The 23449-nt window shown below is 46.6% G+C and overlaps 1 protein-coding gene across 3 annotated transcripts in view; it reads right to left on the reverse strand.

Annotated features, from left to right (window-relative positions):
* WDTC1 (WD and tetratricopeptide repeats 1) overlaps window positions 1-19785 on the reverse strand; it is a 49362-nt gene extending 29577 nt beyond the window's left edge. For 2 of the 3 annotated variants that reach the window (XM_040424270.1, XM_040424268.1), the window contains exons 1-2: window positions 19699-19785; window positions 10865-10984 (exon numbers count right to left, since the gene is read on the reverse strand). In XM_040424270.1, coding sequence (XP_040280204.1) covers window positions 10865-10915 — 51 coding nt within the window. In that variant the 5' untranslated portion in view covers window positions 10916-10984; window positions 19699-19785. Of the gene's footprint in view, window positions 1-10864; window positions 10985-17329; window positions 17473-19698 lie in introns of all 3 variants that reach the window. The other variant, XM_040424269.1, reaches the window with a different exon arrangement.
* Window positions 19786-23449: the final 3664 nt, after the last annotated feature.

Here is a 23449-nt window from a genome sequence, read left to right on the forward strand (position 1 = left end):
CCCCATCAAAAAGCATACTTGATTTAACATATGGGTGGAGGATTTTTTTTAAGGAAAGGAAAGAGGTCAAGGAGAAAATGAAAAAAGAGTGCCCATCTAGTCACGCCTCTGTTCCTAATTAGGCTGTTCATTGATGCCATGATATTTACTAGAGAACAAATTATTTGTTGAAACTACAGTTCTGATGAACCACAGAAGGTTCAGGTGTTGTGTCCACAATTTGAGAGTAATAAGCACCCATATTATATCCATCTGAAAGCAGCCTTAGTTAGTGGATTATATTATGTTGAAAATGATACATTTCTAGTTAGGATTACAGTATAGGGAGGATAGAAAATTATATACTGTATAATTCCCAGTGCTGGCATGCAAAAGTTGGCTGGTTCATTCCTGCAGTTTTTGCATTTTAAAACATGCAGTATTGAATATAGACATGTGTGGTATGTGTGAACTCTTCATATCGTACAGATCTAGTATACAGGTTAACCCGTGAAAAGTATTACTCTTCTTAGCGCTGGTATAGTGATCTCATAGTGAAGCAGTACAGACACCTTTCATCTGTGCATCCCTAAGGGCTCTTTCACACGAGCAATAGGATCTGTTGAGGGAAAAACTGTTATGCGTACAGTGTGTGTGTGTGTGTGTGTGTTTATTCCTTCCGTATTGTATCCGGATTGCATGCGCTTTTCATGCACATGAAGAAAAAACGAAGAACAACAATATACAACCATCAGTAAAAAGAACTCGCTCGTGTGAAAGAGCCCCAATTCTAATTTCATAGAAATATATACTGTAGCTATGTCTCTCTCTAGTCAGGCATTACATCCCATATGTATCTCTAGGGCTGTGGGGGAATATTTTTTTTGCAGGGGAGGAAGAGGGTAACAGGAGCTAATCGCAATGCGATTCTTAACTATCTCATGTATGCTACTGTCCACCAACAGAAAGGGACGAAAGTTCTCCATATACGCGGGTAAGTAAAAAAACTGAATTTGTGGGATAACCCTTTTAGGAGCACACTTGTGGGATATATGAGCTTTGCACGCCTTGATATATCATAAATTATGATATTTTTACATTGGTTTTATATGTAAACCTTTGCTTGGATGAGCGTTTTAGATGCAAATGTTTGTTTAGGTGCATTTTTTTAAAATAATTCCTGTTTGTCACAAGTTGTATGAAGGTGGACATAGTTGGTAATTGTGGTATGTATGAACTCTGCACGTGTTGAACTTTTATTTAAAGGGGTTATGCCATGACTGACGTAAAATTTTTTAATCAGACATCATACAGTACAATACCACAAAAAATATCCACTTTTCGAACTTGCCTTATATATAACGTAACTAACTCAGTTTAAGATCTCAACAGAAAAAAATTAAAGTTTTTATAGTTCCCCATTAAAAACAATTTTATTGAATCCATAAAAAAATAATAAATACGTAAACCGTAACTGGGATCCAAAAGTTAATGCTGTAAAAAAAAATTACTGACAGTGAAGCCATGCAATAAGGCAATTCATCTCAGAGCAAAAAATAATCATAATAATAAATAATAATAATAATAATAATAATAATGCCCTATGTGTTATTTGCTTGACCAATGTAAAAGTGGTGGAGCTATTACTCTCACAAACCCTATTAGTGAGAAGAACCCCTATATTATTGAACCTCCTGCCACTGAAATACCAGTGAAACACCTAAAATCTATGGGGCTACATTATATTAAAATAGTGGGGCTAAATACGCCTCCCATCACATATGTATCACTAGCCCACACTATGGATACTCGTTTATACACAGGTACGTAACACCACCGGATCTAAAGAGATTGCATGCTAGTATACATCAAATAATAATAAAAAAAACTGCTCACCCTGTCCAGATAGAATGGCAGCCCCCATGACACGTGTTTTGCGTAAGCTTTTTCAGAAGGAAGTATTTTTTTCTACTGAGATCATATAGTACACTGCTCAAAAAAAATAAAGGGAACACTAAAATACCACATCCTAGATCTCAAAGAATGAAATATTCCAGTTGTAAATCTTTATTCATTACATAGTGGAATGCGTTGAGAACAATAAAACATAAAAATGATCAATGCAAATCAAAATTAATATCCCATGAAGGTCTGGATTTGGAATGATACTCAAAATGAAAGTGGAAAATCAAATTTCAGGCTGATCAAACCTCAGTGGAAATGCCTCAAGACAAGGAAATGAGGCTCAGTAGTGTGTGTGGCCTCCACGTGCCTGTATGACCTCCCTATATTGCCTGGGCATGCTCCTGATGAGGCGGCAGATGTCCTCCTCCCAGATCTGGATTAAAGCATCAGTCAACTCCTGGACAGTCTGTGGTGGATGGAACGAGACAGGTCTGGGGAACGGGCAGGCTAGTCCACAGCATCAAAGCCTTCATCATGCAGGAACTGCTGACACACTTCAGCCACATAAGGCCTAGCATTGTCATGCATCATAAGGAACCCAGATCCCACTGCACCTGCATATGGTCTCACAATGGGTTTGGGGGATCTCATCCCGGTACATAATGGCAGTCAGGGTACCTCTGGCTAGCACAAGGAAGGCTGTTCGGCCCTCCAAAGAAATGCCTCCCCACACCATTACTGACCCACTGCCAAACCGGTCATGCTGACGGATGTTGCAGGCAGCAGAACGTTCTCCACGGCGTCTCCAGACTCTGTCACGTCTGTCACATGTGTTCAGTGGGCACCTGCTCTCATCTGTGAAGAAGACAGGGCGCCAATGTCGAATCTGCCAATCTTGGTGTTCTTTGGCAAATGCCAAACACCCTGTACGGTGCTGGGCTGTAAGCACAACACTGACTTGTGGACGTCGGGCCCTCATAGAGTCTGTTTCTGACAGTTTGAGCAGAAACATGGATATTAGTGGCCTGCTGGAGGTCATTTTGCAGGGCTCTGGCACCTTTGCTCCTCCTGTTCCTCCTTGCACAAAGGAGGAGGTAGTGGTCCTGCTGCTGGGTTGTTGCCCTCTTACGGTCCCCTTCACGTGTACTGGCCTGTCTTCTGGTATCTGTTCCATACTCTGGACACTGTGCTGACAGACACAGCTAACCTTCTTGCCACAGCTCACATTATGTGCCATTATGGATGAGCTGCACTACCTGAGCAACTTCTGTGGGTTGTAGACACCGCCTCATGCTACCTCTAGTTGCTTCATAACGGGACAGGTTGATTTCACAGAAGTGTGATTGACTTGGAGTTACATTGTGTTGTTTAAGTAATTCCTTTATTTTTCAGAGCAGTGTACAAGACAATTGCTTTCTAAGAAAGCTAGAACCAGCCCTGTACCTCACATGGATCGAGATCTCCTCCTTCATTGCTCTAATAGTTCAGCTAGATTTATTTCAGGCTGGCAGTTAAGGGAATGGTTCCTTTCTGCTACAGCTCTCTCCCTACCACAGCTCCCCTGTAACTGCCACAGATTTTAACAGAAGATATGGCTGGTGACATTTGAAGATTTTAAGTGAGCGTGTGCGACCACCTCAGAGACAGAGAAATAAGGAAAATAACAAACAGCAGGTGGCGATATACAGATACATTTTATTGAAAAGCTCAGTGGCTATACTACATTTTGAAAAGGGCATTTGTCACCCGATTTGTACCTATGAAACTGGCTATTAGGCCTCTTTCACACTGACGTGTGTGGCCCGTTGCCGTATTGCAGCCTGCAAAATGCGGGCCGCAATACACGAGCACGGTCCGTGGGGCAGCCGCAGCAGATCGCGGACCCATTCACTTGAATGGGTCCACGATCCGGCCGTTCCGCAAAAAGATAGGACATGTCCTATCTTTTTGCGGAACGGAAGTACGGGACGAAGTGCTTCCGTTCCGCACCATTCAAGTGAATGGGTCCGCATCCGTGATGCGGAATGCCCACGGAACGGCACCCGTTTATTGCGGATCCGCAAATGTGGTCCGCAATACGGCAACGGGGCACACGCCAGTGTGAAAGAGGCCTTAAAAACTGGATTTTTGTACTCACCATTAAATCCTTTTCTCGTGGGATGCATTGGGGGACACAGCACCATGGGTATATGCCCAGCTCCCACTAGGAGGCACTAGATATAAAAAATAAATAAATTGGCTCCGCCCAGGTGGGCTATACCCTCTCCACAGCACTAGGCTATCCAGTTCGTACCAAAAGCAGTAGGAGGGAGAAACAGAAGCGAAGAACCAACATATCCTGGACCGAGAAAAAGCAGTCCGGTGACAGGGAGAATAAATAAAAACCAGAGGGTGGGATCTGTGTCCCCCAATGCATCCCACGAGAAGAGGATTTTACGGTGAGTACAAAAATCCAGTTTTCTCTTGAATGCATTGGGGGACACAGCACCATGGGACGTCCTAAAGCAGTCCTCGAAGGTGGGATTGAAACCTCATGCAAAAAGAAGGATGCACAGGTGCAGAAGAACCATGTGAGAGACCCTAGCATGAAATGGTTCCAAAGAAAAGGGAGACTGTGAAGATCCCAAGGACAAGTGCCTGGGAAACAAGGCGTGCAAGAAGGAACAAGGGAACACCCAGCTCCACCCAAGGTGGAAAACAATAGAACGCTAGAGGATAAGGGACAGGGCCAGATGTCCCGCACAAGAAGTTGACAAGAGTGCACTAGAGTGCCAAAGAAAGCATCTAGAAGAACCAGGGCTCCCCCTGAGGAAACAGGAGAGTAGCACAGCAACGTCTGTTGGTAACGACCTAGCGCTCTGCATATGGAAGGATGTAAGTTGGAAACAACCTAGCTCTCTGCATCTATAAGGAAGCTCAAGGGAAGAAACAGAGAAGCACTGGAGGCTAAACGCTTGAGAGAAATCATAACGAAGACTCACAAGGGAAGGGAGCGAGCCTCCTTTCACAGTAAGGAAGGGGGAAAGAGAAACACCCAAGAGAAGGTGGAAACCTCTTCCTGCCAGAGAAAACAGCCAACCCCCGGAGGAGGGGGGGTCTTAGGTAATGGTCAGGAGAAAAGACCTGCTTCCCATACAGAGGAGGCGAGGAACAAGCCTCTGTAAGACATAATAGACTGTGAAATGTAAAACCAGGGAAATCCCTAGCTACATAAAGCCACAGGGAAAAAAGGAACCAGTCGCAGGCCCTGGTAATACAAGCGGAGACCCACTGGCATAAGAGATATTGGAGTAGAAGGAGAGGACTCCAAACAGCCTAAGGAGGAACAGTGCTCCGAAGAAGGGAAAGCTCCGTCCCAAAAGTGACCATACGATGTAAACTGCACTAAACAACTAGGTACCAGGTCTTGACCTGGGGGGATGGGAAGAGAGGTTAGAACCTCAAGAAGGCAACCACCTTTGAGGACCCAAGAGATAAAAAGGAGCAAACCAGGCCCAAAGAAGCAGCTGTCATACAGAGCCTGTGTGGTCAAAAGCCATGGGTAGCTTCCCCAGAAGTGAGCTGCCAGCTAGATGGTCTAGGAAGAAGTGGGGTCAGTGACCTCAAGCAGGATTACCCAGACAGGGTCTCAAGAAGGGTCCAAAGGACCGGACCACCTAAGGGCAACAATAGCCAAAAACAAGGAAATAACATCGGCCATGAGTGAACAACCATCCCAAGTGTAGTGACCAGCCAAATGTATAACACTGTCCCAGAAGGGACAAGTACAGCAGTAAAAGAAACGCCAAACATCTGCATCCTTCTGGAATACGGAAGTCAGCCGGGGAAGCCGGAGAGACTACACTGACATGTAGAAACCAGCCACCAGCAGAGCACAACGAAACCCCCAGGGAAGGGGGACAGAACTGACAGGTGCAGACAATGGCCAGGTCCAGGAAATGGCCCTTCTGTCATGTAGCAACAAAGATCAGAAAACATAAGGGAGTACCAAGAACACCCGGACCCTGGAAGAGGTACGGGACATGTTTGATACCAGAGCAAGCCGCGGAGAAGTCCACCCACCGGCAGGAGTGAGGCACTCACTGGTTCTGTCACAGTCATAACAGAGAGGACGACCAGCGAAGACGCATGTCATTGACCACCCAGAAGGATTCTGTATGGTGGAGGACATCCAGCACTGACCCAAAACTGCAATCGCGGCTGGTACACACAACGCTGCGTACCTTTGCAGGAAAGAACATCCAGTGGAGATCCCTGACTCTGCCAGGACTGTGCCATGTAACTCTGTGAAAAGAAGCAGAGGAGCAGTAACCAAGAAGCAAGTACTCCATCATGAAATGGGGTAACGCGGCGTGCAGCATGCAGTAGTACTTTACAGGGTTGACAAAGAACAATCCTAGCATGCCAGCCAACAACCTGCCCACGGAGGGAGAGCAAACCTCTGGTGCACAACAGGACTGGGAAGTCTTGTTAAATAGTGAGTCAGGCAATGAAGTAAAAATCATTCCTAGTACAGAGGCAAAGGGAAGACTCGAGGGCCTGGTTCAGGAGGAACTGCACCTGATGTCAGATCTGAACAGGCCAGCCATATACTGAAACTAACAAAGCAACTCTACTCCGCCCAGGAAGGGGGGAGACATATGGATACCAGGTATGCCAGGTATGCCATGTATGCTAGAAGCAGAACAGAGTGATGAATACAGCATCAGGAGATGGAAACACCACTCCACGTGAATGGGGGGCCACATGATTGCCGATCATAGATCAGAGCCAGGGAGGGAAGAAATACGCCCAGTAATGCAGGCACCGCAAGCGCCGCAGATTGTACCAATAGGGCATAGCTCCTGGAGATACTGCAAATACTCCGCCTATAATAGGAGTAATGTGGCTGCATGGTGCTCATTATAATGAGAATGGAACACAGCTACGGCATTGGAATGCTACAGTATATGGAGGCCGTCAGGTACTCCACCTAATAAGGGAGAAATACGGCTGTGAAGTGCAGACTTAAAACCAGACAGGTGTAAACCTCTGGAGATGGCACAGGAACTCCACGTCAGAGGGGAGCGATGCCTGTGTGGCACGCATTAAACCAGAGAAGTGCCAGAGGATGGCCACTATACCTGGCCCGGTAAAGGAGAAATAGGGCTGCATGGTGCTCAATAGAACCAGAGAGGAGTAACCACTACAGCAAATCTGGAGATGGTACACATACTTACCTCTAAAGGGAGCAATGTGGCAGCTTGGTGCACACTACCCAGCATAAGAGAATGGTACAGCCTCTGGAGATGGAGCACCAGAGAACCAGACAGGTGTACTGACTACAGCGTCTGAAGATGTTACAGATACTCTACCTATCAAGGGAGCAATATGGCTGCTTGGTGCACATTAGAACAAGTGTAATGGCTACAGCCCCTGGAGATGGAGCACCAGAGAACCAGACAAGTGTACGGACTACAGCATCAGAATTACAGGTACTCTACCTAAGAAGGGAGTAACGTAGCTGCCGGAATACGGCTGCGTAGTGTACTGTAAAGTCTACAGGCACTCACTGTGGTGAACCAGGGCTCCCTCTGTTATAGCCAGATATGTTGTTGCATGATGCACGCTAGCACCAGAATGGCTGTTTTGGCTACAGCGCCTGGCGGGAACACTCTCCGTGTACGGAGAAATAGCTGCAGTGCTGAGTACAGCATTTGGCAGTGGTACAAGTACCCTACTGTTAAGGGACGTACGTACCTGGGACACCACGTAGGTGTGCCGGCATGCTAACCACGTGGTGGGTTGCTTACCTTGTGCAGCCAGGGGAGCGCCATCCGAAAGTCCACTAGAGGGGATACCAACCCTGGATGAGAGGTTCCTCAGTGGACATTTGTCTTGAACCACTCAGAGGGAATCTGTCTGGTGGAAGACCGCCTGATGCTCTGTTACCGTGAAAAATCGGAGCAGAGGTGTCCCCCAAGGCAGCGGATGGAATGGCAGGGAAGGGTTGTCACCAGCCTCAGCCTTGTCCTGGGAGGACCCGAGGATGCAGAGGGGGAGCGAGACATGGTTGTGACAACCAGAGGTCGTCTGCAAAACCTAGCAGAGAGTGCCCCATCCGTGGAAGGGTCCCTGGGAGGGCTGAGGTGGCCGCAATCCTTGGTCAGGCAGTCGGTGCAGCGACTCTGCCGTATACTGGGAGAGTCGGACAGGATTCCCTATGACTTGGGACAGGGAAGAGGCCTGGTAGGAGAGACCGACAGAAAGAAGGTCAGGTCGTCATGAGAGGGCCTGGGGGCGACTGCGCACAAACAGGGACAGGCTGACCGCAGCCCTTTATCGCCCCGGGCGCACCCTCACATACTGCGACCCCCTAAGAAATTGTGGTGCCAGTACCAAAAGCTGTTTACTGGACCCCAGGGACAGAGTTCCTGTGCTGCAGCAGCTGCAGAATACCACCCCCTTGCTGGCAAGATAGGTGCTATTTAAAAAGAAAACAGCACCCAGAGGGTTAAAGCCCGTGCTTGGCTTGGAGGAGGAGCCCCTCCAGAAGCCAGAAGGAGCGGGGAGGGGCCAGCAAAAGCCCGGGAAACAAGGGAAGGGGGCGGGAGAAAAATGCGCCCTAGTAGTGGAGGAAGCCGGGGCTTCGAGTAATGAGGTGGCCGGAAAGGGTGCGCCGTCGGCGGGACGGAATCGCGGGAGACTGGGGGCCCTCCGGCATGAAGAAAACCAGTGAGGGGGGCTCCAGAGGAGGAGTGACGCTTAAGGAGAGAAAAAAAAAAGAGGGCAAAAGGATCACCAGGGGCGGGCCAGAGAAAACGCGGCCTAGTCTCGGCAGAAGTCGGGGACTAAAGTAGATGGGAGGCGGGGAGAGGACCGGGGAAGGCCGCAAGGAAGAGGAATGACCAGGAGAAGGGGAAGGAGGCCAGGGAGGAAGGAAAAGGACCGGGGGAGGAGGTCCCCCTCCCCTCCCAGAGAGAGAATTCCTCCCCGCCTGGGAAAGAAGGCGACCCCCCAGGTGGAAACCTCTTCCATCAGTCACAGGATGGATCCCACCCCCTGGCCACAACAGGGGACCTCACCCTGGAGCCCCACTAACTCTGGGACAGGGACACAGGAGGAATACTCACCGTCCGACGTCTTCGGGCACCGCAGGGTCACCCCATCAGCAGACTCAACACGGGGACCGTGGGAATGCCGGTCATGCCACTGCGGATGCAGTCAATGGGGACTGGGTGACCGACGAAGTACCTGGGTACGCGCCCGCAGGGGGTGCAGCTAAAGTGGCAGCCCACGATGGAGTACCCACCTGTAGCAGATGAAAAGCTGCAGAAGAAAGAAAAAGGAGAAAAAATAAAAATAAAATATCAGCAAGACCTGCAGGAAAAAAGCAGGTCAGGTCTGCCTCCTATGGCACTAGACAAAAAACTGGATAGCCTAGTGCTGTGGAGAGGGTATAGCCCATCTATGTGGAGCCAACCTTTTTTATATCTAGTGCCTCCTAGTGGTATCTGGGCATATATCCATGGTGCTGTGTCCCCCAATGCATTCAAGAGAAAGTTCATTTTTCTCAGCAATGCAGGCACATATAAACATGGGACCAACACAGATGCCTTCAGCTGCCAAGTGCACATGCAACAGGTCATCAAGTTTCATAGGTACAAATCTGCTGACAGATGCCCTTAAATTACATGAAATTACAACGGTATTTAGATCCAGGTGCTGGTTTGAAAAAAGGAGAATGTTTTTCATGGCACAACCCCTTTAAGAGGTATAACACACATAACTTTCTGCTTGGGTCACACTTTTACACACTTACATCAATTTTAATTTTCCTGAAAAAAATATACATTCGATCCCAAACCGTATGAAGGTATGTGTGTGTATAAGTGGCCTTCTGGCAATGAGCTGGTGGTCTACTTTCCGAAAAGGTGTGTGGGTACGGGGGGGTTAGTAAGATTTTTTTATTTTGTAATTTAGGTTTTATTTGTACATGCCAAAACTGTTCAGCAAAATGCCCAAAAAGCCCCGGCAGCGAAAATTTTAAAAGCCGCCATGCAGTTCAGGCCTAGGTCGTATCTTCAAACAATAATGCTGAGGTCCTCTGGGTAGGCCAAGATTTTCAGCATGCCAAAGTAAGGCTACTCTAACACTGGCGTTTTGGTTTCCGTTTGTGAGATCCATTCAGGGATCTCACAAGCGGTCCAAAATCGGATCAGTTTTGCCCTTAATGCATTCTGAACGGATGAGAATGCATCAGTTTGGCCTCCGTTCCGCTTTGCAAGCAGCGTTTGCAAAACTGAGCCAAACGGATCCACACGATGTAAGTCAATGCGGATGGATCCGTTTTCACTGACACGATATGGCACAATAGAAAAAGGGATCCATCCCCCATTGACTTTCAATGGTGTTCAAGACGGATCCGTTTTGGTTATGTTAAAGATAATAAAAACGGATCCGTAACTGAACGGATGCATGCGGTTGTATTATCAGAACGGATGCGTTTGTGCAGATCCATGACGGATCCACACCAAACGCGTGTGTGAAAGTAGCCTAAACTTTAAAACTCCAGCACTATCATGTCATAGATCAGAAAACAGCAATGAAGGGAGGTATCAGTAACATTTCGGTCATTCTCCAACTAACTGAAGACGGGCATGGCAAGGAAATGAGGGTGGCAACTAGCACCGATCAACAACATAGCAAGTCTGCTGGCACTTGTTTAAAAACCTTTACATGGGCATACGATTGCCCGAATGGCCGCATGAACGATTAGATCATTTGTGCATCCCTTTAGTTACATTACTCTCGGCTGCTCAGCTTGCCTTTTACATGGGCCAACGTTCGGACGATAATTGGCCCTTGTAAAATTACCTTAACAAAACATTTTTTGATGAACCAATCTTCTAATCAAGTTTAGCTGTAAGGGTCCTCACCAGAGATACCCCACTAAAATAAATCATATATAATTTAAATTTTTGGACATAACACCACGTACCCTGATCTGCCTGTGGAGGAGATCCTGAGCAATGTTGGCTCTATCCATCATGGGAGTTCAAATACAGAGCTCACAATGCCAAAGACTGAAACAGTTCCACTGCCATTCTAAGTACACAGCCTGCAAAATAAGAAAATACTTAAATTACAACATTTCCAGTTACGATTCAATCAATAGAGTGCTTGCATTATAACATATAGAGGTTGCCCAGGACTTAAATACGGATTGTCTATCCATAAAGGGGTTGTGTCACTTCAACAGGTGGCATTTATCATGTAGAGAAAGTTAATACAAGGCACTTACTAATGTATTGTTATTGTCCATATTGTCTCCTTTGCTGGCTTGATTCATTTTTCCATCACATACACTGCTCATTTCCAGGGGTTACGACCACCCTGCAATCCTGGCCACTATAGAGGCTGGTGCTTTTACTTATAGTGTGTACGAACGACCACCGCTGCTGGATTGCAGGGTGGTCGTACCCATGGAAACGAGCAATGTATAATGTGATGGAAAAATTAATCCAGCCAGCAAAGGAAGCAATATGGACAATCACAATACATTAGTGTCTTGTAGTAACTTTCTCTACATGATAAATGCTATTTGCTTAAGTGAGACAACCCCCTTAAGAGTTTTTCTGACTCCCAGCACCCCCACCTACCTGCTGTGCTGAAGGGGCAGCACAGCACGGGCAACCACTGAGGCAACTTCATAACCAGACACAGAGCGTGATACATGTAGCTTGAGCACAGCCGCTACAAAACATACAACACTATGCCCAGTCAACAATAAGGAGGCCGCAGCACTCACCCAAGTGCTGCGGCAACTTTAAAGAGCAGACTGATGGGAGTGCCGGGAGTTGGACCCATAACAATTTAATATTGATGGCATATTGTAAGGATAGGCCTTCAATATTAAAGTTCCGGAAAACCCTTTAACATTCAGTCTCTGAGAGGTAAAAGAACTACTAAAGTGGGTCTTTTATGGAATATTAAAGGGGTTATACAGAACTAGGAGAACAATAATTACTCTTGCCGGTAATTGTTTTTCTTGAAACCCATGACAGCACCCATGCGACCAGGACCTCCCCTCCAGGACAGGAAACCTGAAGAGATAAAATGGTTCACACCCCCACCACACCTCAGTGATCCTAATAAACAGATCTCCGGAGGCGTGCCAACCACCAAGAACAAGAAGGTTGAAAACAGAAACCAACACACAAAGTGGTAAAGAAGAGAACCAATCTGGTAAATTATATCTCTTATAATATCTTCTAGGAAAGTAACTTTACCAGCTACCGTATATATAGGTGTATATATATATATATATATATATATATATATATATGTTTTTTTGTAGGGAGGGAAATTTTTGGGGTGCTGTCATGGGTTTCAAGAAAAACAAGAGTAATTATTGTTTTCCTCTCAACCATGACGGCACCTATGCGAGAAAAAACTATAAGATAAACAAATTAGGGGGGGGGGGGGCTACAGCTTGTAGAACTTTTCTCCCAAAGGCTGCATCTGAGTCCAGATGCAGTCTGTAATGTCTAAAAAAGGTATGGGGAGAGCTCCAAGTAGCAGCTCTGCATATCTGGGCCAGAGAAGCATCCTCTCTCTCTGCCCAAGAGGCTGCCACAGATCTGATGGAATGAGCCCCGAACGAGGAGTCAGGTTAAGGGAAGAATAAGCCAGGGAAATAGCGTTCTTTACCCATCTAGCAATAACACTAGTAGATACTTTGCGCCCTCTAGCTTTACCCAAAAACTGAAAAGGAGATTCTCATCTATTCTCCAAGATGATGTGGAGTCTATGTAAAATACTAAACACCTTCTGACATCCAGGCAATGGAATCTTTCTTCCAACATATTGGTTGGATTTGGACAGAAGGAGGGAAGAATCGAATGCTGACATCTATGAAAATCGGAGACCACCTTAGGCTGAAAGGATGGAAGCGCTCTAATAATCACCTTGTCCGCTAAAAATGGTAGTATAGGGAGGAAAGGCAGAGAAAGCCTAAATTTCTGAAAACCGTCTAGCAGATGTTATAGCTAAAAGGAGGGCCATTTTGAATGTAAGCACAAAAATCTCACTTAATGGTTCATACGGCTTTTGCGATAGGGCCGAAAGGACAGTATTCCAATCCCAGGGGGGGAGACAAGGGTCTTAAAGAAGGGTGCATTCTTGATGCTGCCGACAAGAATCTTTTAATCCATGGATGATCTGCTAATCTGGAATCAAAGAAATAACTTAAAGCAGCTACCTGGACTTTCAATGTAGATGCTTTAAGAATCCTGTCTAGACCTGCTCTAGGATCTTTGGTATTTCAGGAGCCTTAAAGGGGTCTGGGCTATGTCCTAAGAAGGCTGAAAAAACATTCCAAACTTTATATTTTCTTGAGGTATCCAACTTCCTACTTTTCAGCATAGTGGAGACTACTTTGGCGGATAATCCCCTTCTAGACTAAACCTCCCTTTCAAAATCCACACCGAGAGATGGAGAATTTCTGGGCTTGGATGGACTAGTGGACCCTGGTACAGAAGATCCTCTTTCAACGGAAGGGGCCACGGAGGCTCTACTGCCAACTTTAGCAGACTGGAGTACCAGAACCTTTTTGTCCACATTGGAGCTATCAGGATAACCGAGGCCCCCTCTCTTTCTATTTTCTTCAATACCTGGGGAATAAGGCAAAATGGAGGGAAGGCATACCCCAACTCCTGGCTACAGTCCTGTGCTAACCCGTCTATTGCTACAGGCCGTCGAAATGGTTGAGGGAGAAGAACCTCTCTAATTTTCTGTTGGCTCTTGAGGCAAAAAGGTCCACTGTGGGAAGACCGTACCTCTGGACTATTTGCAAAAAAATTTCTTTGTTTAGACATTATTCTCCTTGCTTTAAGGAGACTCGACTTAGGAAGTCTGCTATGACGTTCTCCTTCCCCTTCAGATGCACTGATGACAGAAAAAGCCTTCTCTCCACTGCTAAATAAAAGATCTTCTGGCGTAGAATGAAAGGGAAGGGACTGTCGTTCCCCCTTGACGGTTTATGTAGGCCACTGTTGTAGAATTGTCGGAATAGAAGACAATCTTCCTGTGTTTTACCTCTGGTATAGCCAACTTCAGTGCCATCTCTACTGCCTTTAACTCCTTGAAATTGGATGATGCTTTCCTGATGTTCAAGTCCCATCTCCCCTGCCAGCACCTGTTCTGGAAGTGGGCCCCCCAACCCAAAGGGCTGGCGTCTGTGGTAATTACAGTTGGGTTTACAAATGTCCATGGAACCACTGCGGATAGATTCTCTGGAATTGTCCACCACAACAGGGAGAGTCTTGTCTTTGAAGAAAGGTGGAAACTCTGATCCAAGGAATAAGGGGAGCTGTCCCATGATTTTAAGATGTTTTCTTGAAGCTCTCTGTAGTGGATCTGTGCATAAGGTACTGCTGGAATCACTGATGTCATCTGCCTGAGTGCCACCATTGCTTCCCTGAAAGTACACTGGTAAGAAAGGAAGACTGACCATACTTGTTCCCTGATTGACTCCTTCCTTGGAAGCGGAAGAAAACTTCTTTGCAGACGGGAGTCCAGCTGAATTCCTAAGAAAATGCAAACTTGAGAAGGAATTAGGTATGATTTTTTTTCCAATTTATTTTCCATCCTAGATTTTGCAAAGTGGAGCAGAGGAATTTTATATCTTTTTCTAGTCTCTATTTTGATTGAGAGACTATTAAAAAATCGTCCAGATAGGGCACTAACGCAATTCCAGACAGTCTTACAAAAGCCACTACTTCTGCTACTACTTTAGTAAAGACTCTGGGAGCCTGAGAAACCCCAAAGGGCAGCGCTCTGTATTGGAGATGCAGTAACTCTCCCTGGACCCAGACTACTGTTCTTAAAAACTTTTGAGAGGAAGCATGGATTGGAACATGGTAATATGCATCCTACAGATCCAAGCTTGCCATCCAGCAATCCTGAAAGAGGAGATTTACAGTTGATTTTATCGTCTCCATACAAAAAAATTTGTAGACCAGAGATTTGTTTAATTTTTTCAGATTTAAAATCACTCTGAATGTTCCATTGGGTTTCTTCACCAAGAATAGAGGGGAATAAAACCCTTTGCCCCTCTCTGTTTTGTGAACCGAGCAAACTACTCCTTTGTCCAAGAGGGAGTAAACTTCTAACTCCAAAGCATTTCTTCTTTCCGAATTTTGGGACAAGCTGTCTGGGTAAAAAAATCTGGTGAATGAGAAAGAAAATGGATTCCGGCTGGAATTCCTATCACACTTAAGATCCATTTGTTCTGAGAAATGGACCTCCAGGCTGGGAGAAACTGAGACAGTCTTCCCCCCACCTGAGATCTAGCATCATTGTTGTTTGTCCTTTGGTCTATTGTCCTGGGGCTTGAACAAAAAAAATAACAGATCTTTTAGGAAATGTCTCCCTGTTTCCCCTGCCTACTCCTTTGTCTTTTAAAACTGGCCTGGGATTTACGAAAAAAAGGACGTTTTCTGAGGAACCGGGAAGCCCCTCTTATCTGCGGCCCTCTCTAGGATGTCATCAAGCGAGGAACCAAACAACCTAGAACCCTCACATGGAAGAGAACAAAGTCTAGACTAAGAACCCTGATCCCCCTTCTACGATTTAATCCAGATAGCCCGTCTAGCTGCGTTAGACATGGCAGCTGCTCTGGCAGAAAAAAATACGGATCACATCAGTAGGGGCGTCCGCCAGGAAGTCTGCGGCTTTAGAAAAGGTAGGGAGGGAAGATAGTAATTCCTCTCTAGGTCTTTTGTCCTTAATATGTAACTCCAGCTGAACTAACCATAGCCTTAAGGACCTGGAGACCCAATGGCCGGCCTAAGATGTGTTGAAGCAGACTCCCAAGCACGTCTAAGATAGACATCTGCATTTTTCATCTAACGGATCTCCTAAGCAGCCTAAGTCATCAAATGGTAGAGCAGATTTTTGGGCTATTTTAGCTACCGGGGCATCTACCGTGGGGGCCCTGTCCCAGACATCCGCTACGGACTCCTCAAACTGATATTTCTTTTTACAGAATTAGAAGTGAAAAAAAAAAATATCTGGATTTTTCTATTCTTTTCTGATAAAGGCTTCCATATTTTTATGAACGGGGAAAACTCTTTGCCTTTTAGGGCCAAAACCCTCAAAAACCTGGTCAGCAATAGATTTAGGTTGTTTTACATCCTCTAATTGCATGGTGGTTTTAACGGCTTTAAGTCATGGCTCTGTATCTTCTGGTGGAAAAAGAGCCCTCCCCGCTGAATCCTCATCTCAAGAGAAGAAATCATCTGATGAGGCCTGATCGGATTCTCTATCCTCGTCCTCCAGAAAATCAGAATCAGAGTCCTTATTATAGGTAGACCTTTCCGGAGATCTTGGGCGACCCCGACCGAGTGATTTAATAGAAGATTTAACTTCTGACCGTACCAAGGTCTTAATATTTCTGGATAAGCAGTGAGAATCCTCCTTAACCAACTTATCTATACATGCTTGACATAGAGGTTTACTATAAAAAGGCTGCTAAGGCCATTCTACATCTTCCACATTCTTTATGTTTAGTCTTTCCGGATGATTTCTTTGGTGTTTTTGCTACCTATAACAATAAAGCAAACAAACACCCAAAATTAATTAAGAGAGGATAAATCTCACCAGTAGTAGAGTCAAGCTTCCTCACTCCTCAGGACCAATACCGGGCTTGTGGGCCTCGAGGTCTCCAGGGGGTCGGGTTGTCCTGCATCACCTGGTTCCGACATGCTGGTGGAAACCAGGATCCTGCACAGCACTGTGTGCACACAAGGCTGGATGTCTTCTCCTGCTGCCAATTTATAAAACGCGTCTCGGCTCCTTTTAACCCTAGTCCCAAAAAAGCCTAGTCCAAAGCCTGAGGATGCCCACACCTCTTCTGGCCCGGTGCCCGGAAATGACATCATTGAGCCAGAAGGGGCTGTCCTGGCGCGCATGCTCAGAACGCCAGAGAAGCGCGCGCCGCCATCTTGGAAGCGGGACGCCAAGCACCCCGCTGCAATGGGCCGGGAGCCACCTGAACACGGCCACAGCGGCTCCCCAATTAGGCTTGGGAGGAGGCAGAGCAGGCTCGGGCAGCAGCTACCCCAGGAGACTGACGCTGCCAGGGATAGGTCCCTTTACAATGTAGTAGACCCGGAACTCCCCAGCCTCCCGAGGTGAGAACCAAGCAACGGTAGGAGCCAGAGCCCCTAAGGTACCTCCTATCCAGAGGACAGGAAACCTGAACTGAGGTGTGGTGGGGGTGTGAACTATTTTATTGCTTCAGGTTTCCTGTCCTGGATGGGAGGTCCTAGTCGCATGGGTGCCATCATGGGTGAGGGGAAAACATGGCGGCCTTTTTTCAGAAACCATGGGTTGTATCCAGTATTACCAGTTTAACTCCACTCAAGTAACAGGTGTGGCACGAAAGGAACAAAGCGCCTACATTTTTCTAATCTTATAAAACCCCTTTAATTGGATGTGCCATAAAATGCTGATCGACGAGAGGCTGACTCTTGAGACTCTGGAGGCTTATTGAAAGGACATCTCATCAAGGTCTTTATTGGTGAAAGTATATCTGCTGAAAACCTTAGGAAAGATGGAGATGAAGAAGTGACAGTGAAAAAATTGGAAAGTAATTTAAAGCAGTTTTCTGCTTCATCCGAAGTCGCTTTGTTCAAAACTTTGGAATAATACTGTACGGAGATCAGTCTCCGTACAGTATTAGAATGTATGGGCTCTGAGGAGCCGAAGTAAGTTATTCACAAGACGCGCGTGACTTCGTTGAATAACTTCAGTAATTGATTATTATAGTGAAACACTATTTCAAAACTTGGAACGGATCTCAGCCTCGGTTCCGAGTGGTACCTTAGAAGCAGAGTTTGGTTCTAAGCTTTCTTACTGTAATAATCAATTACCAAAGTTATTCAACAAAGTCTGACACGGCTTCGTGAATAACTTACTCCATGGGAGCCCATACATTCTAAGGCTACGTTCACATTAGCGTTTTTTTGTGCATCTGCAAAAACGCTTCCGTTACAATAATACAACCGCATGCATCCGTCATGAACGGATCCGGTTGTATTAGGTCTTCTATAGCCATGACGTCATAATCACCATTGAAAGTCAATGGGGGACGGATCCGTTTTCTATTGTGCCAGATTGCTTGCATTCTGTCTGCGATGGGAGCGCAACCAAACGGAACGGAATGCATTTTGGTGCACTCCGTTTTGTTCAGTTCAGTCCCCACTGACAATGAATAGGGACGAAACTGAAGAGTTTTCTTCCGCTATTGAGATCCTATGACGGATCTCAATAGCGGAATTGAAAACACTGATGTGAAAGTAGCCTTATACTGTACGGAGATGGATCTCCGTACAGTATTATTCCGAAGTTTTGAACAAAGCGACTTCGGATGAAGCATCCGAAGCTCATTTCGCTCAACACTACTCAGGATTAGTGTTGAGCGAACTTGTTTTTTTAGGTTCTGTGGCCAAAGTTCGGGTTATCGAAGAATCCCGTTATGGATTCAAAATTCCATTATAGTCCGTGGTAGCGGAATCCATAACGGGATTCTTCGATAACCTGAACTTTGGAAGCAGAACTTAAAAAACAAGTTTGCTCAACACTACTCAGGATACGTAATTAATATCTGATCTGTGAGGGTCCAACTCCTGGTACCCCTGCCGATCTGTTTTTTTTTTTTAAGAGGCCTTACAGCATACCACACAAGCTGTGCTTGGTATTGTAGCCCAGGGACATTCACTTGATGATGGGAGTTGGACTCCCACTGATCAGTTATGGATGACTTGTCCTGGGTTTTGGCCGTCAATACCGAACTCCCGGAAGACCCCTTTCAGGAGCCAGATTCCACTGCTGTAATCACACATCCTGCTAATATCTCTCATAGAAACACCAATGATATTTGTGTATATTGTATTATATATAAACAAACACTCCTGGGCAGCACCACCAACCAAATGTATAAGGTGGAGTGCCAGCGGTTGAGGCAGTGGTCCTTCCGCCTAAACATCCATTAAAAATATGAGTACGGCGGCACTTCCATAAAGTGACATGTGCTTTATTCCCCAATAAGGCGTGACGTTTCGGTTCACTCCATGGAACCTGCTTGAAAAAGGTTCCATGGAGTGAACCGAAACGTCACGCCTTATTGGGGAATAAAGCACGTCACTTTATGGAAGTGCCGCCGTACTCGTATTTTTAATATATATTTCCCGATCCACTATTACATATTAATACTTTTACAGCAATCAGAACATTTTCACTGCTCTACTGCTGGATTTTTACATTTTATTGCCAGGCCCAGTCCTTACCATCTACAGACAGCAGTTTGTGGCAGTCTGTACTGGATCTCTGACTCCAGGCTGCTGTCTGTAACCAGCAGAGGCAATGGACTAAGTATTGCCACTTACTTAGTATATTAGGACACTGCTCAGAGTAGAACTTCAAAGTAAATGGAGTAAGCCCAAAGGAATGCAAAAAGTGCAGGGACCCAGGCCCCTGTCATGTGTCAGACACGGAACTTTCTGTAACTAGCTTCCTCATCTAATGATGGGTAACGCATAGTCCACGGAGAATGCTTGCATCACATACACACACACAAGTTTATGCTGCGTTACAGGTACTGACAGTAATGACTGCATACACAAAGATTCCAGCCTCTGGACACTCAAAAGCTAAAAGGCTACCGAAGAAATAAACTGCAGCCCGTTCTATTTGTGTGTACAGTTCCCTAACCATGTATCTGCATACAGCAGCGAACAGGCCCCTGACAGCCCAGTTACCCGTGTTTACCTCTCCGGGTGTCTCTCAGAATAAGCAACCTCCCAACGGTAGTGACTAGAATGGAGTTGCTCCTGGCAGGTATGATGTCATAGGAAGAGGCGGAGTCTCGTCGTCCATGGGGCGGGGCCTCAGGATTTACAGGCGATTCTACAGAGCAAGTTGATGAAGAGTGGAACGGAGGCTGCATGGAGGAACAGTGATCCTTGTACTGGAGACTGTATGTTAGGGGTCTGAAGAGAGGTGGGTGATGTTATTTACATGGGACTGTATGCTGGAAAGGCTGAAGGAGTGATGTATTTTACATGGGACTGTATGTTGGAGTGGCTCAAGGCAGGGGAATGATGCATTTACATGGGGCTGTATGCTAGACGGGTCTGAAGAGAGGTGGGTGATATTATTTATATGGGACTGCATGCTGGAGGGACTGAATGCAGGGGAGTGATGTATTTATATGGGGTTGTATGCTGGAGGGGCTGAAGGCAGGGGGAGTCATGCATTTTACATGGGACTGCATGCTGGAGGGGCTGAAGGCAGGGGGAGTCATGCATTTTACATGGGACTGCATGCTGGAGGGGCTGAAGGCAGGGGGAGTCATGCATTTTACATGGGACTGCATGCTGGAGGGGCTGAAGGCAGGGGGAGTCATGCATTTTACATGGGACTGCATGCTGGAGGGGCTGAAGGCAGGGGGAGTCATGCATTTTACATGGGACTGTATGCTGGAGGGGCTGAAGGCAGGGGGAGTCATGCATTTTACATGGGACTGTATGCTGGAGGGGCTGAAGGCAGGGGGAGTCATGCATTTTACATGGGACTGTATGCTGGAGGGGCTGAAGGCAGGGGGAGTCATGCATTTTACATGGGACTGTATGCTGGAGGGGCTGAAGGCAGGGGGAGTCATGCATTTTACATGGGACTGTATGCTGGAGGGGCTGAAGGCAGGGGGAGTCATGCATTTTACATGGGACTGTATGCTGGAGGGGCTGAAGGAAGGGGGAGTCATGCATTTTACATGGGACTGTATGCTGGAGGGGCTGAAGGCAGGGGGAGTCATGCATTTTACATGGGACTGTATGCTGGAGGGGCTGAAGGCAGGGGGAGTCATGCATTTTACATGGGACTGTATGCTGGAGGGGCTGAAGGCAGGGGGAGTCATGCATTTTACATGGGACTGTATGCTGGAGGGGCTGAAGGCAGGGGGAGTCATGCATTTTACATGGGACTGTATGCTGGAGGGGCTGAAGGCAGGGGGAGTCATGCATTTTACATGGGACTGTATGCTGGAGGGGCTGAAGGAAGGGGGAGTCATGCATTTTACATGGGACTGCATGCTGGAGGGGCTGAAGGCAGGGGGAGTCATGCATTTTACATGGGACTGCATGCTGGAGGGGCTGAAGGCAGGGGGAGTCATGCATTTTACATGGGACTGCATGCTGGAGGGGCTGAAGGCAGGGGGAGTCATGCATTTTACATGGGACTGCATGCTGGAGGGGCTGAAGGCAGGGGGAGTCATGCATTTTACATGGGACTGTATGCTGGAGGGGCTGAAGGCAGGGGGAGTCATGCATTTTACATGGGACTGTATGCTGGAGGGGCTGAAGGCAGGGGGAGTCATGCATTTTACATGGGACTGTATGCTGGAGGGGCTGAAGGAAGGGGGAGTCATGCATTTTACATGGGACTGTATGCTGGAGGGGCTGAAGGCAGGGGGAGTCATGCATTTTACATGGGACTGTATGCTGGAGGGGCTGAAGGCAGGGGGAGTCATGCATTTTACATGGGACTGTATGCTGGAGGGGCTGAAGGCAGGGGGAGTCATGCATTTTACATGGGACTGTATGCTGGAGGGATCTGAAAGGAGGTTAGTAGTGAAGGTAGTGTTGTGCGATAAATTGGTATGTATGATATATACCGTGGTATTAAGTAATGGCGATGCCACCATTTCCTAATTTCCGCATTAATTTTGTGACTTCAGGCCCGCTTCTACCATGAGAAGAAGGCAGTAGAACGGTGCAGGTGGTCGTGATAACATCATCACGGTCTCCTGCACCAGGTCATCGGCGCAACAACGCGGTCACGTGCCTATGTCATCACGCCGCCTGTGACCTGACACAGGAGGTTGGGTTGATGTCATTGCAACCGCCTGCATTGCAGACGGATACAGGTGAGTATAATGTTTGTGTTTTTAAATATATCCATGTATGGGGGGAACAGAGCATTATCTATGGGGACGTTATACAACTGGGGCAGAGCATTATACATCGGGGAATTATACTACAGGGGCAGAGCATTATATATGGGGGCATTATACTAGAGGGGGAGAGCTTTTATATATGGGGGCATTATACTAGCGGGGAAAACATATATAGAGCATTATACTGGAGGGGCAGAGCATTACCGGTATATATGAAGGCATTATACTGGAGGGGGAGTGCATTATATATGGGGGTATTATACTACAGGGGCAGAGCATTATATATGGGGGCATTATACTAGAGGGGGAGAGGGGGGCATTATACTAGAGGGGGAGAGCATTGTATATGGGGGCATTATACTAGAGGGGGAGAGCATTGTATATGGGGGCATTATACTAGAGGGGGAGAGCATTGTATATGGGGGCATTATACTAGAGGGGGAGAGCATTGTATATGGGGGCATTATACTAGAGGGGGAGAGCATTGTATATAGAGGGGCATTATACTAGAGGGGGAGAGCATTGTGTATAGAGGGGCATTATACTAGAGGGGGAGAGCATTATATATGGGGGTATTATACCACAGCGGCAGAGCATTATATATGGGGGCATTATACTAGAGGGGGAGAGCATTATATATGGGGCATTATACTAGAGGGGGAGAGCATTATATATGGAGGCATTATACTACAGGGGCAGAGCATTATATATGGGGGCATTATACTAGAGGGGGAGAGCTTTTATATATGGGGGCATTATACTAGCGGGGAAAACATATATAGAGCATTATACTGGAGGGGCAGAGCATTACCGGTATATATGAAGGCATTATACTGGAGGGGGAGTGCATTATATATGGGGGTATTATACTACAGGGGCAGAGCATTATATATGGGGGCATTATACTAGAGGGGGAGAGGGGGGCATTATACTAGAGGGGGAGAGCATTGTATATGGGGGCATTATACTAGAGGGGGAGAGCATTGTATATGGGGGCATTATACTAGAGGGGGAGAGCATTGTGTATAGAGGGGCATTATACTAGAGGGGGAGAGCATTATATATGGGGGTATTATACTACAGGGGCAGAGCATTATATATGGGGGCATTATATTAGAGGGGGAGAGCATTGTATATTGGGGCATTATACTAGAGGGGGAGAGCATTGTATATGGGGGCATTATACTAGAGGGGGAGAGAATTGTGTATAGAGGGGCATTATACTAGAGGGGGAGAGCATTATATATGGGGGTATTATACTACAGGGGCAGAGCATTATATATGGGGGCATTATATTAGAGGGGGAGAGCATTGTATATGGGGGCATTATACTAGAGGGGGAGAGCATTGTATATGGGGGCATTATACTAGAGGGGGAGAGCATTGTATATGGGGGCATTATACTAGAGGGGGAGAGCATTGTTTATGGGGGCATTATACTAGAGGGGGAGAGCATTGTTTATGGGGCATTATACTAGAGGGGGAGAGCATTGTATAGAGGGGCATTATACTAGAGGGGGAGAGCATTGTGTATAGAGGGGCATTATACTAGAGGGGGAGAGCATT

This window comes from Bufo bufo, chromosome 3 (genome assembly GCF_905171765.1).
Source record: "Bufo bufo chromosome 3, aBufBuf1.1, whole genome shotgun sequence".
In the NCBI taxonomy this organism is placed as follows: Eukaryota; Metazoa; Chordata; class Amphibia; order Anura; family Bufonidae; genus Bufo; species Bufo bufo.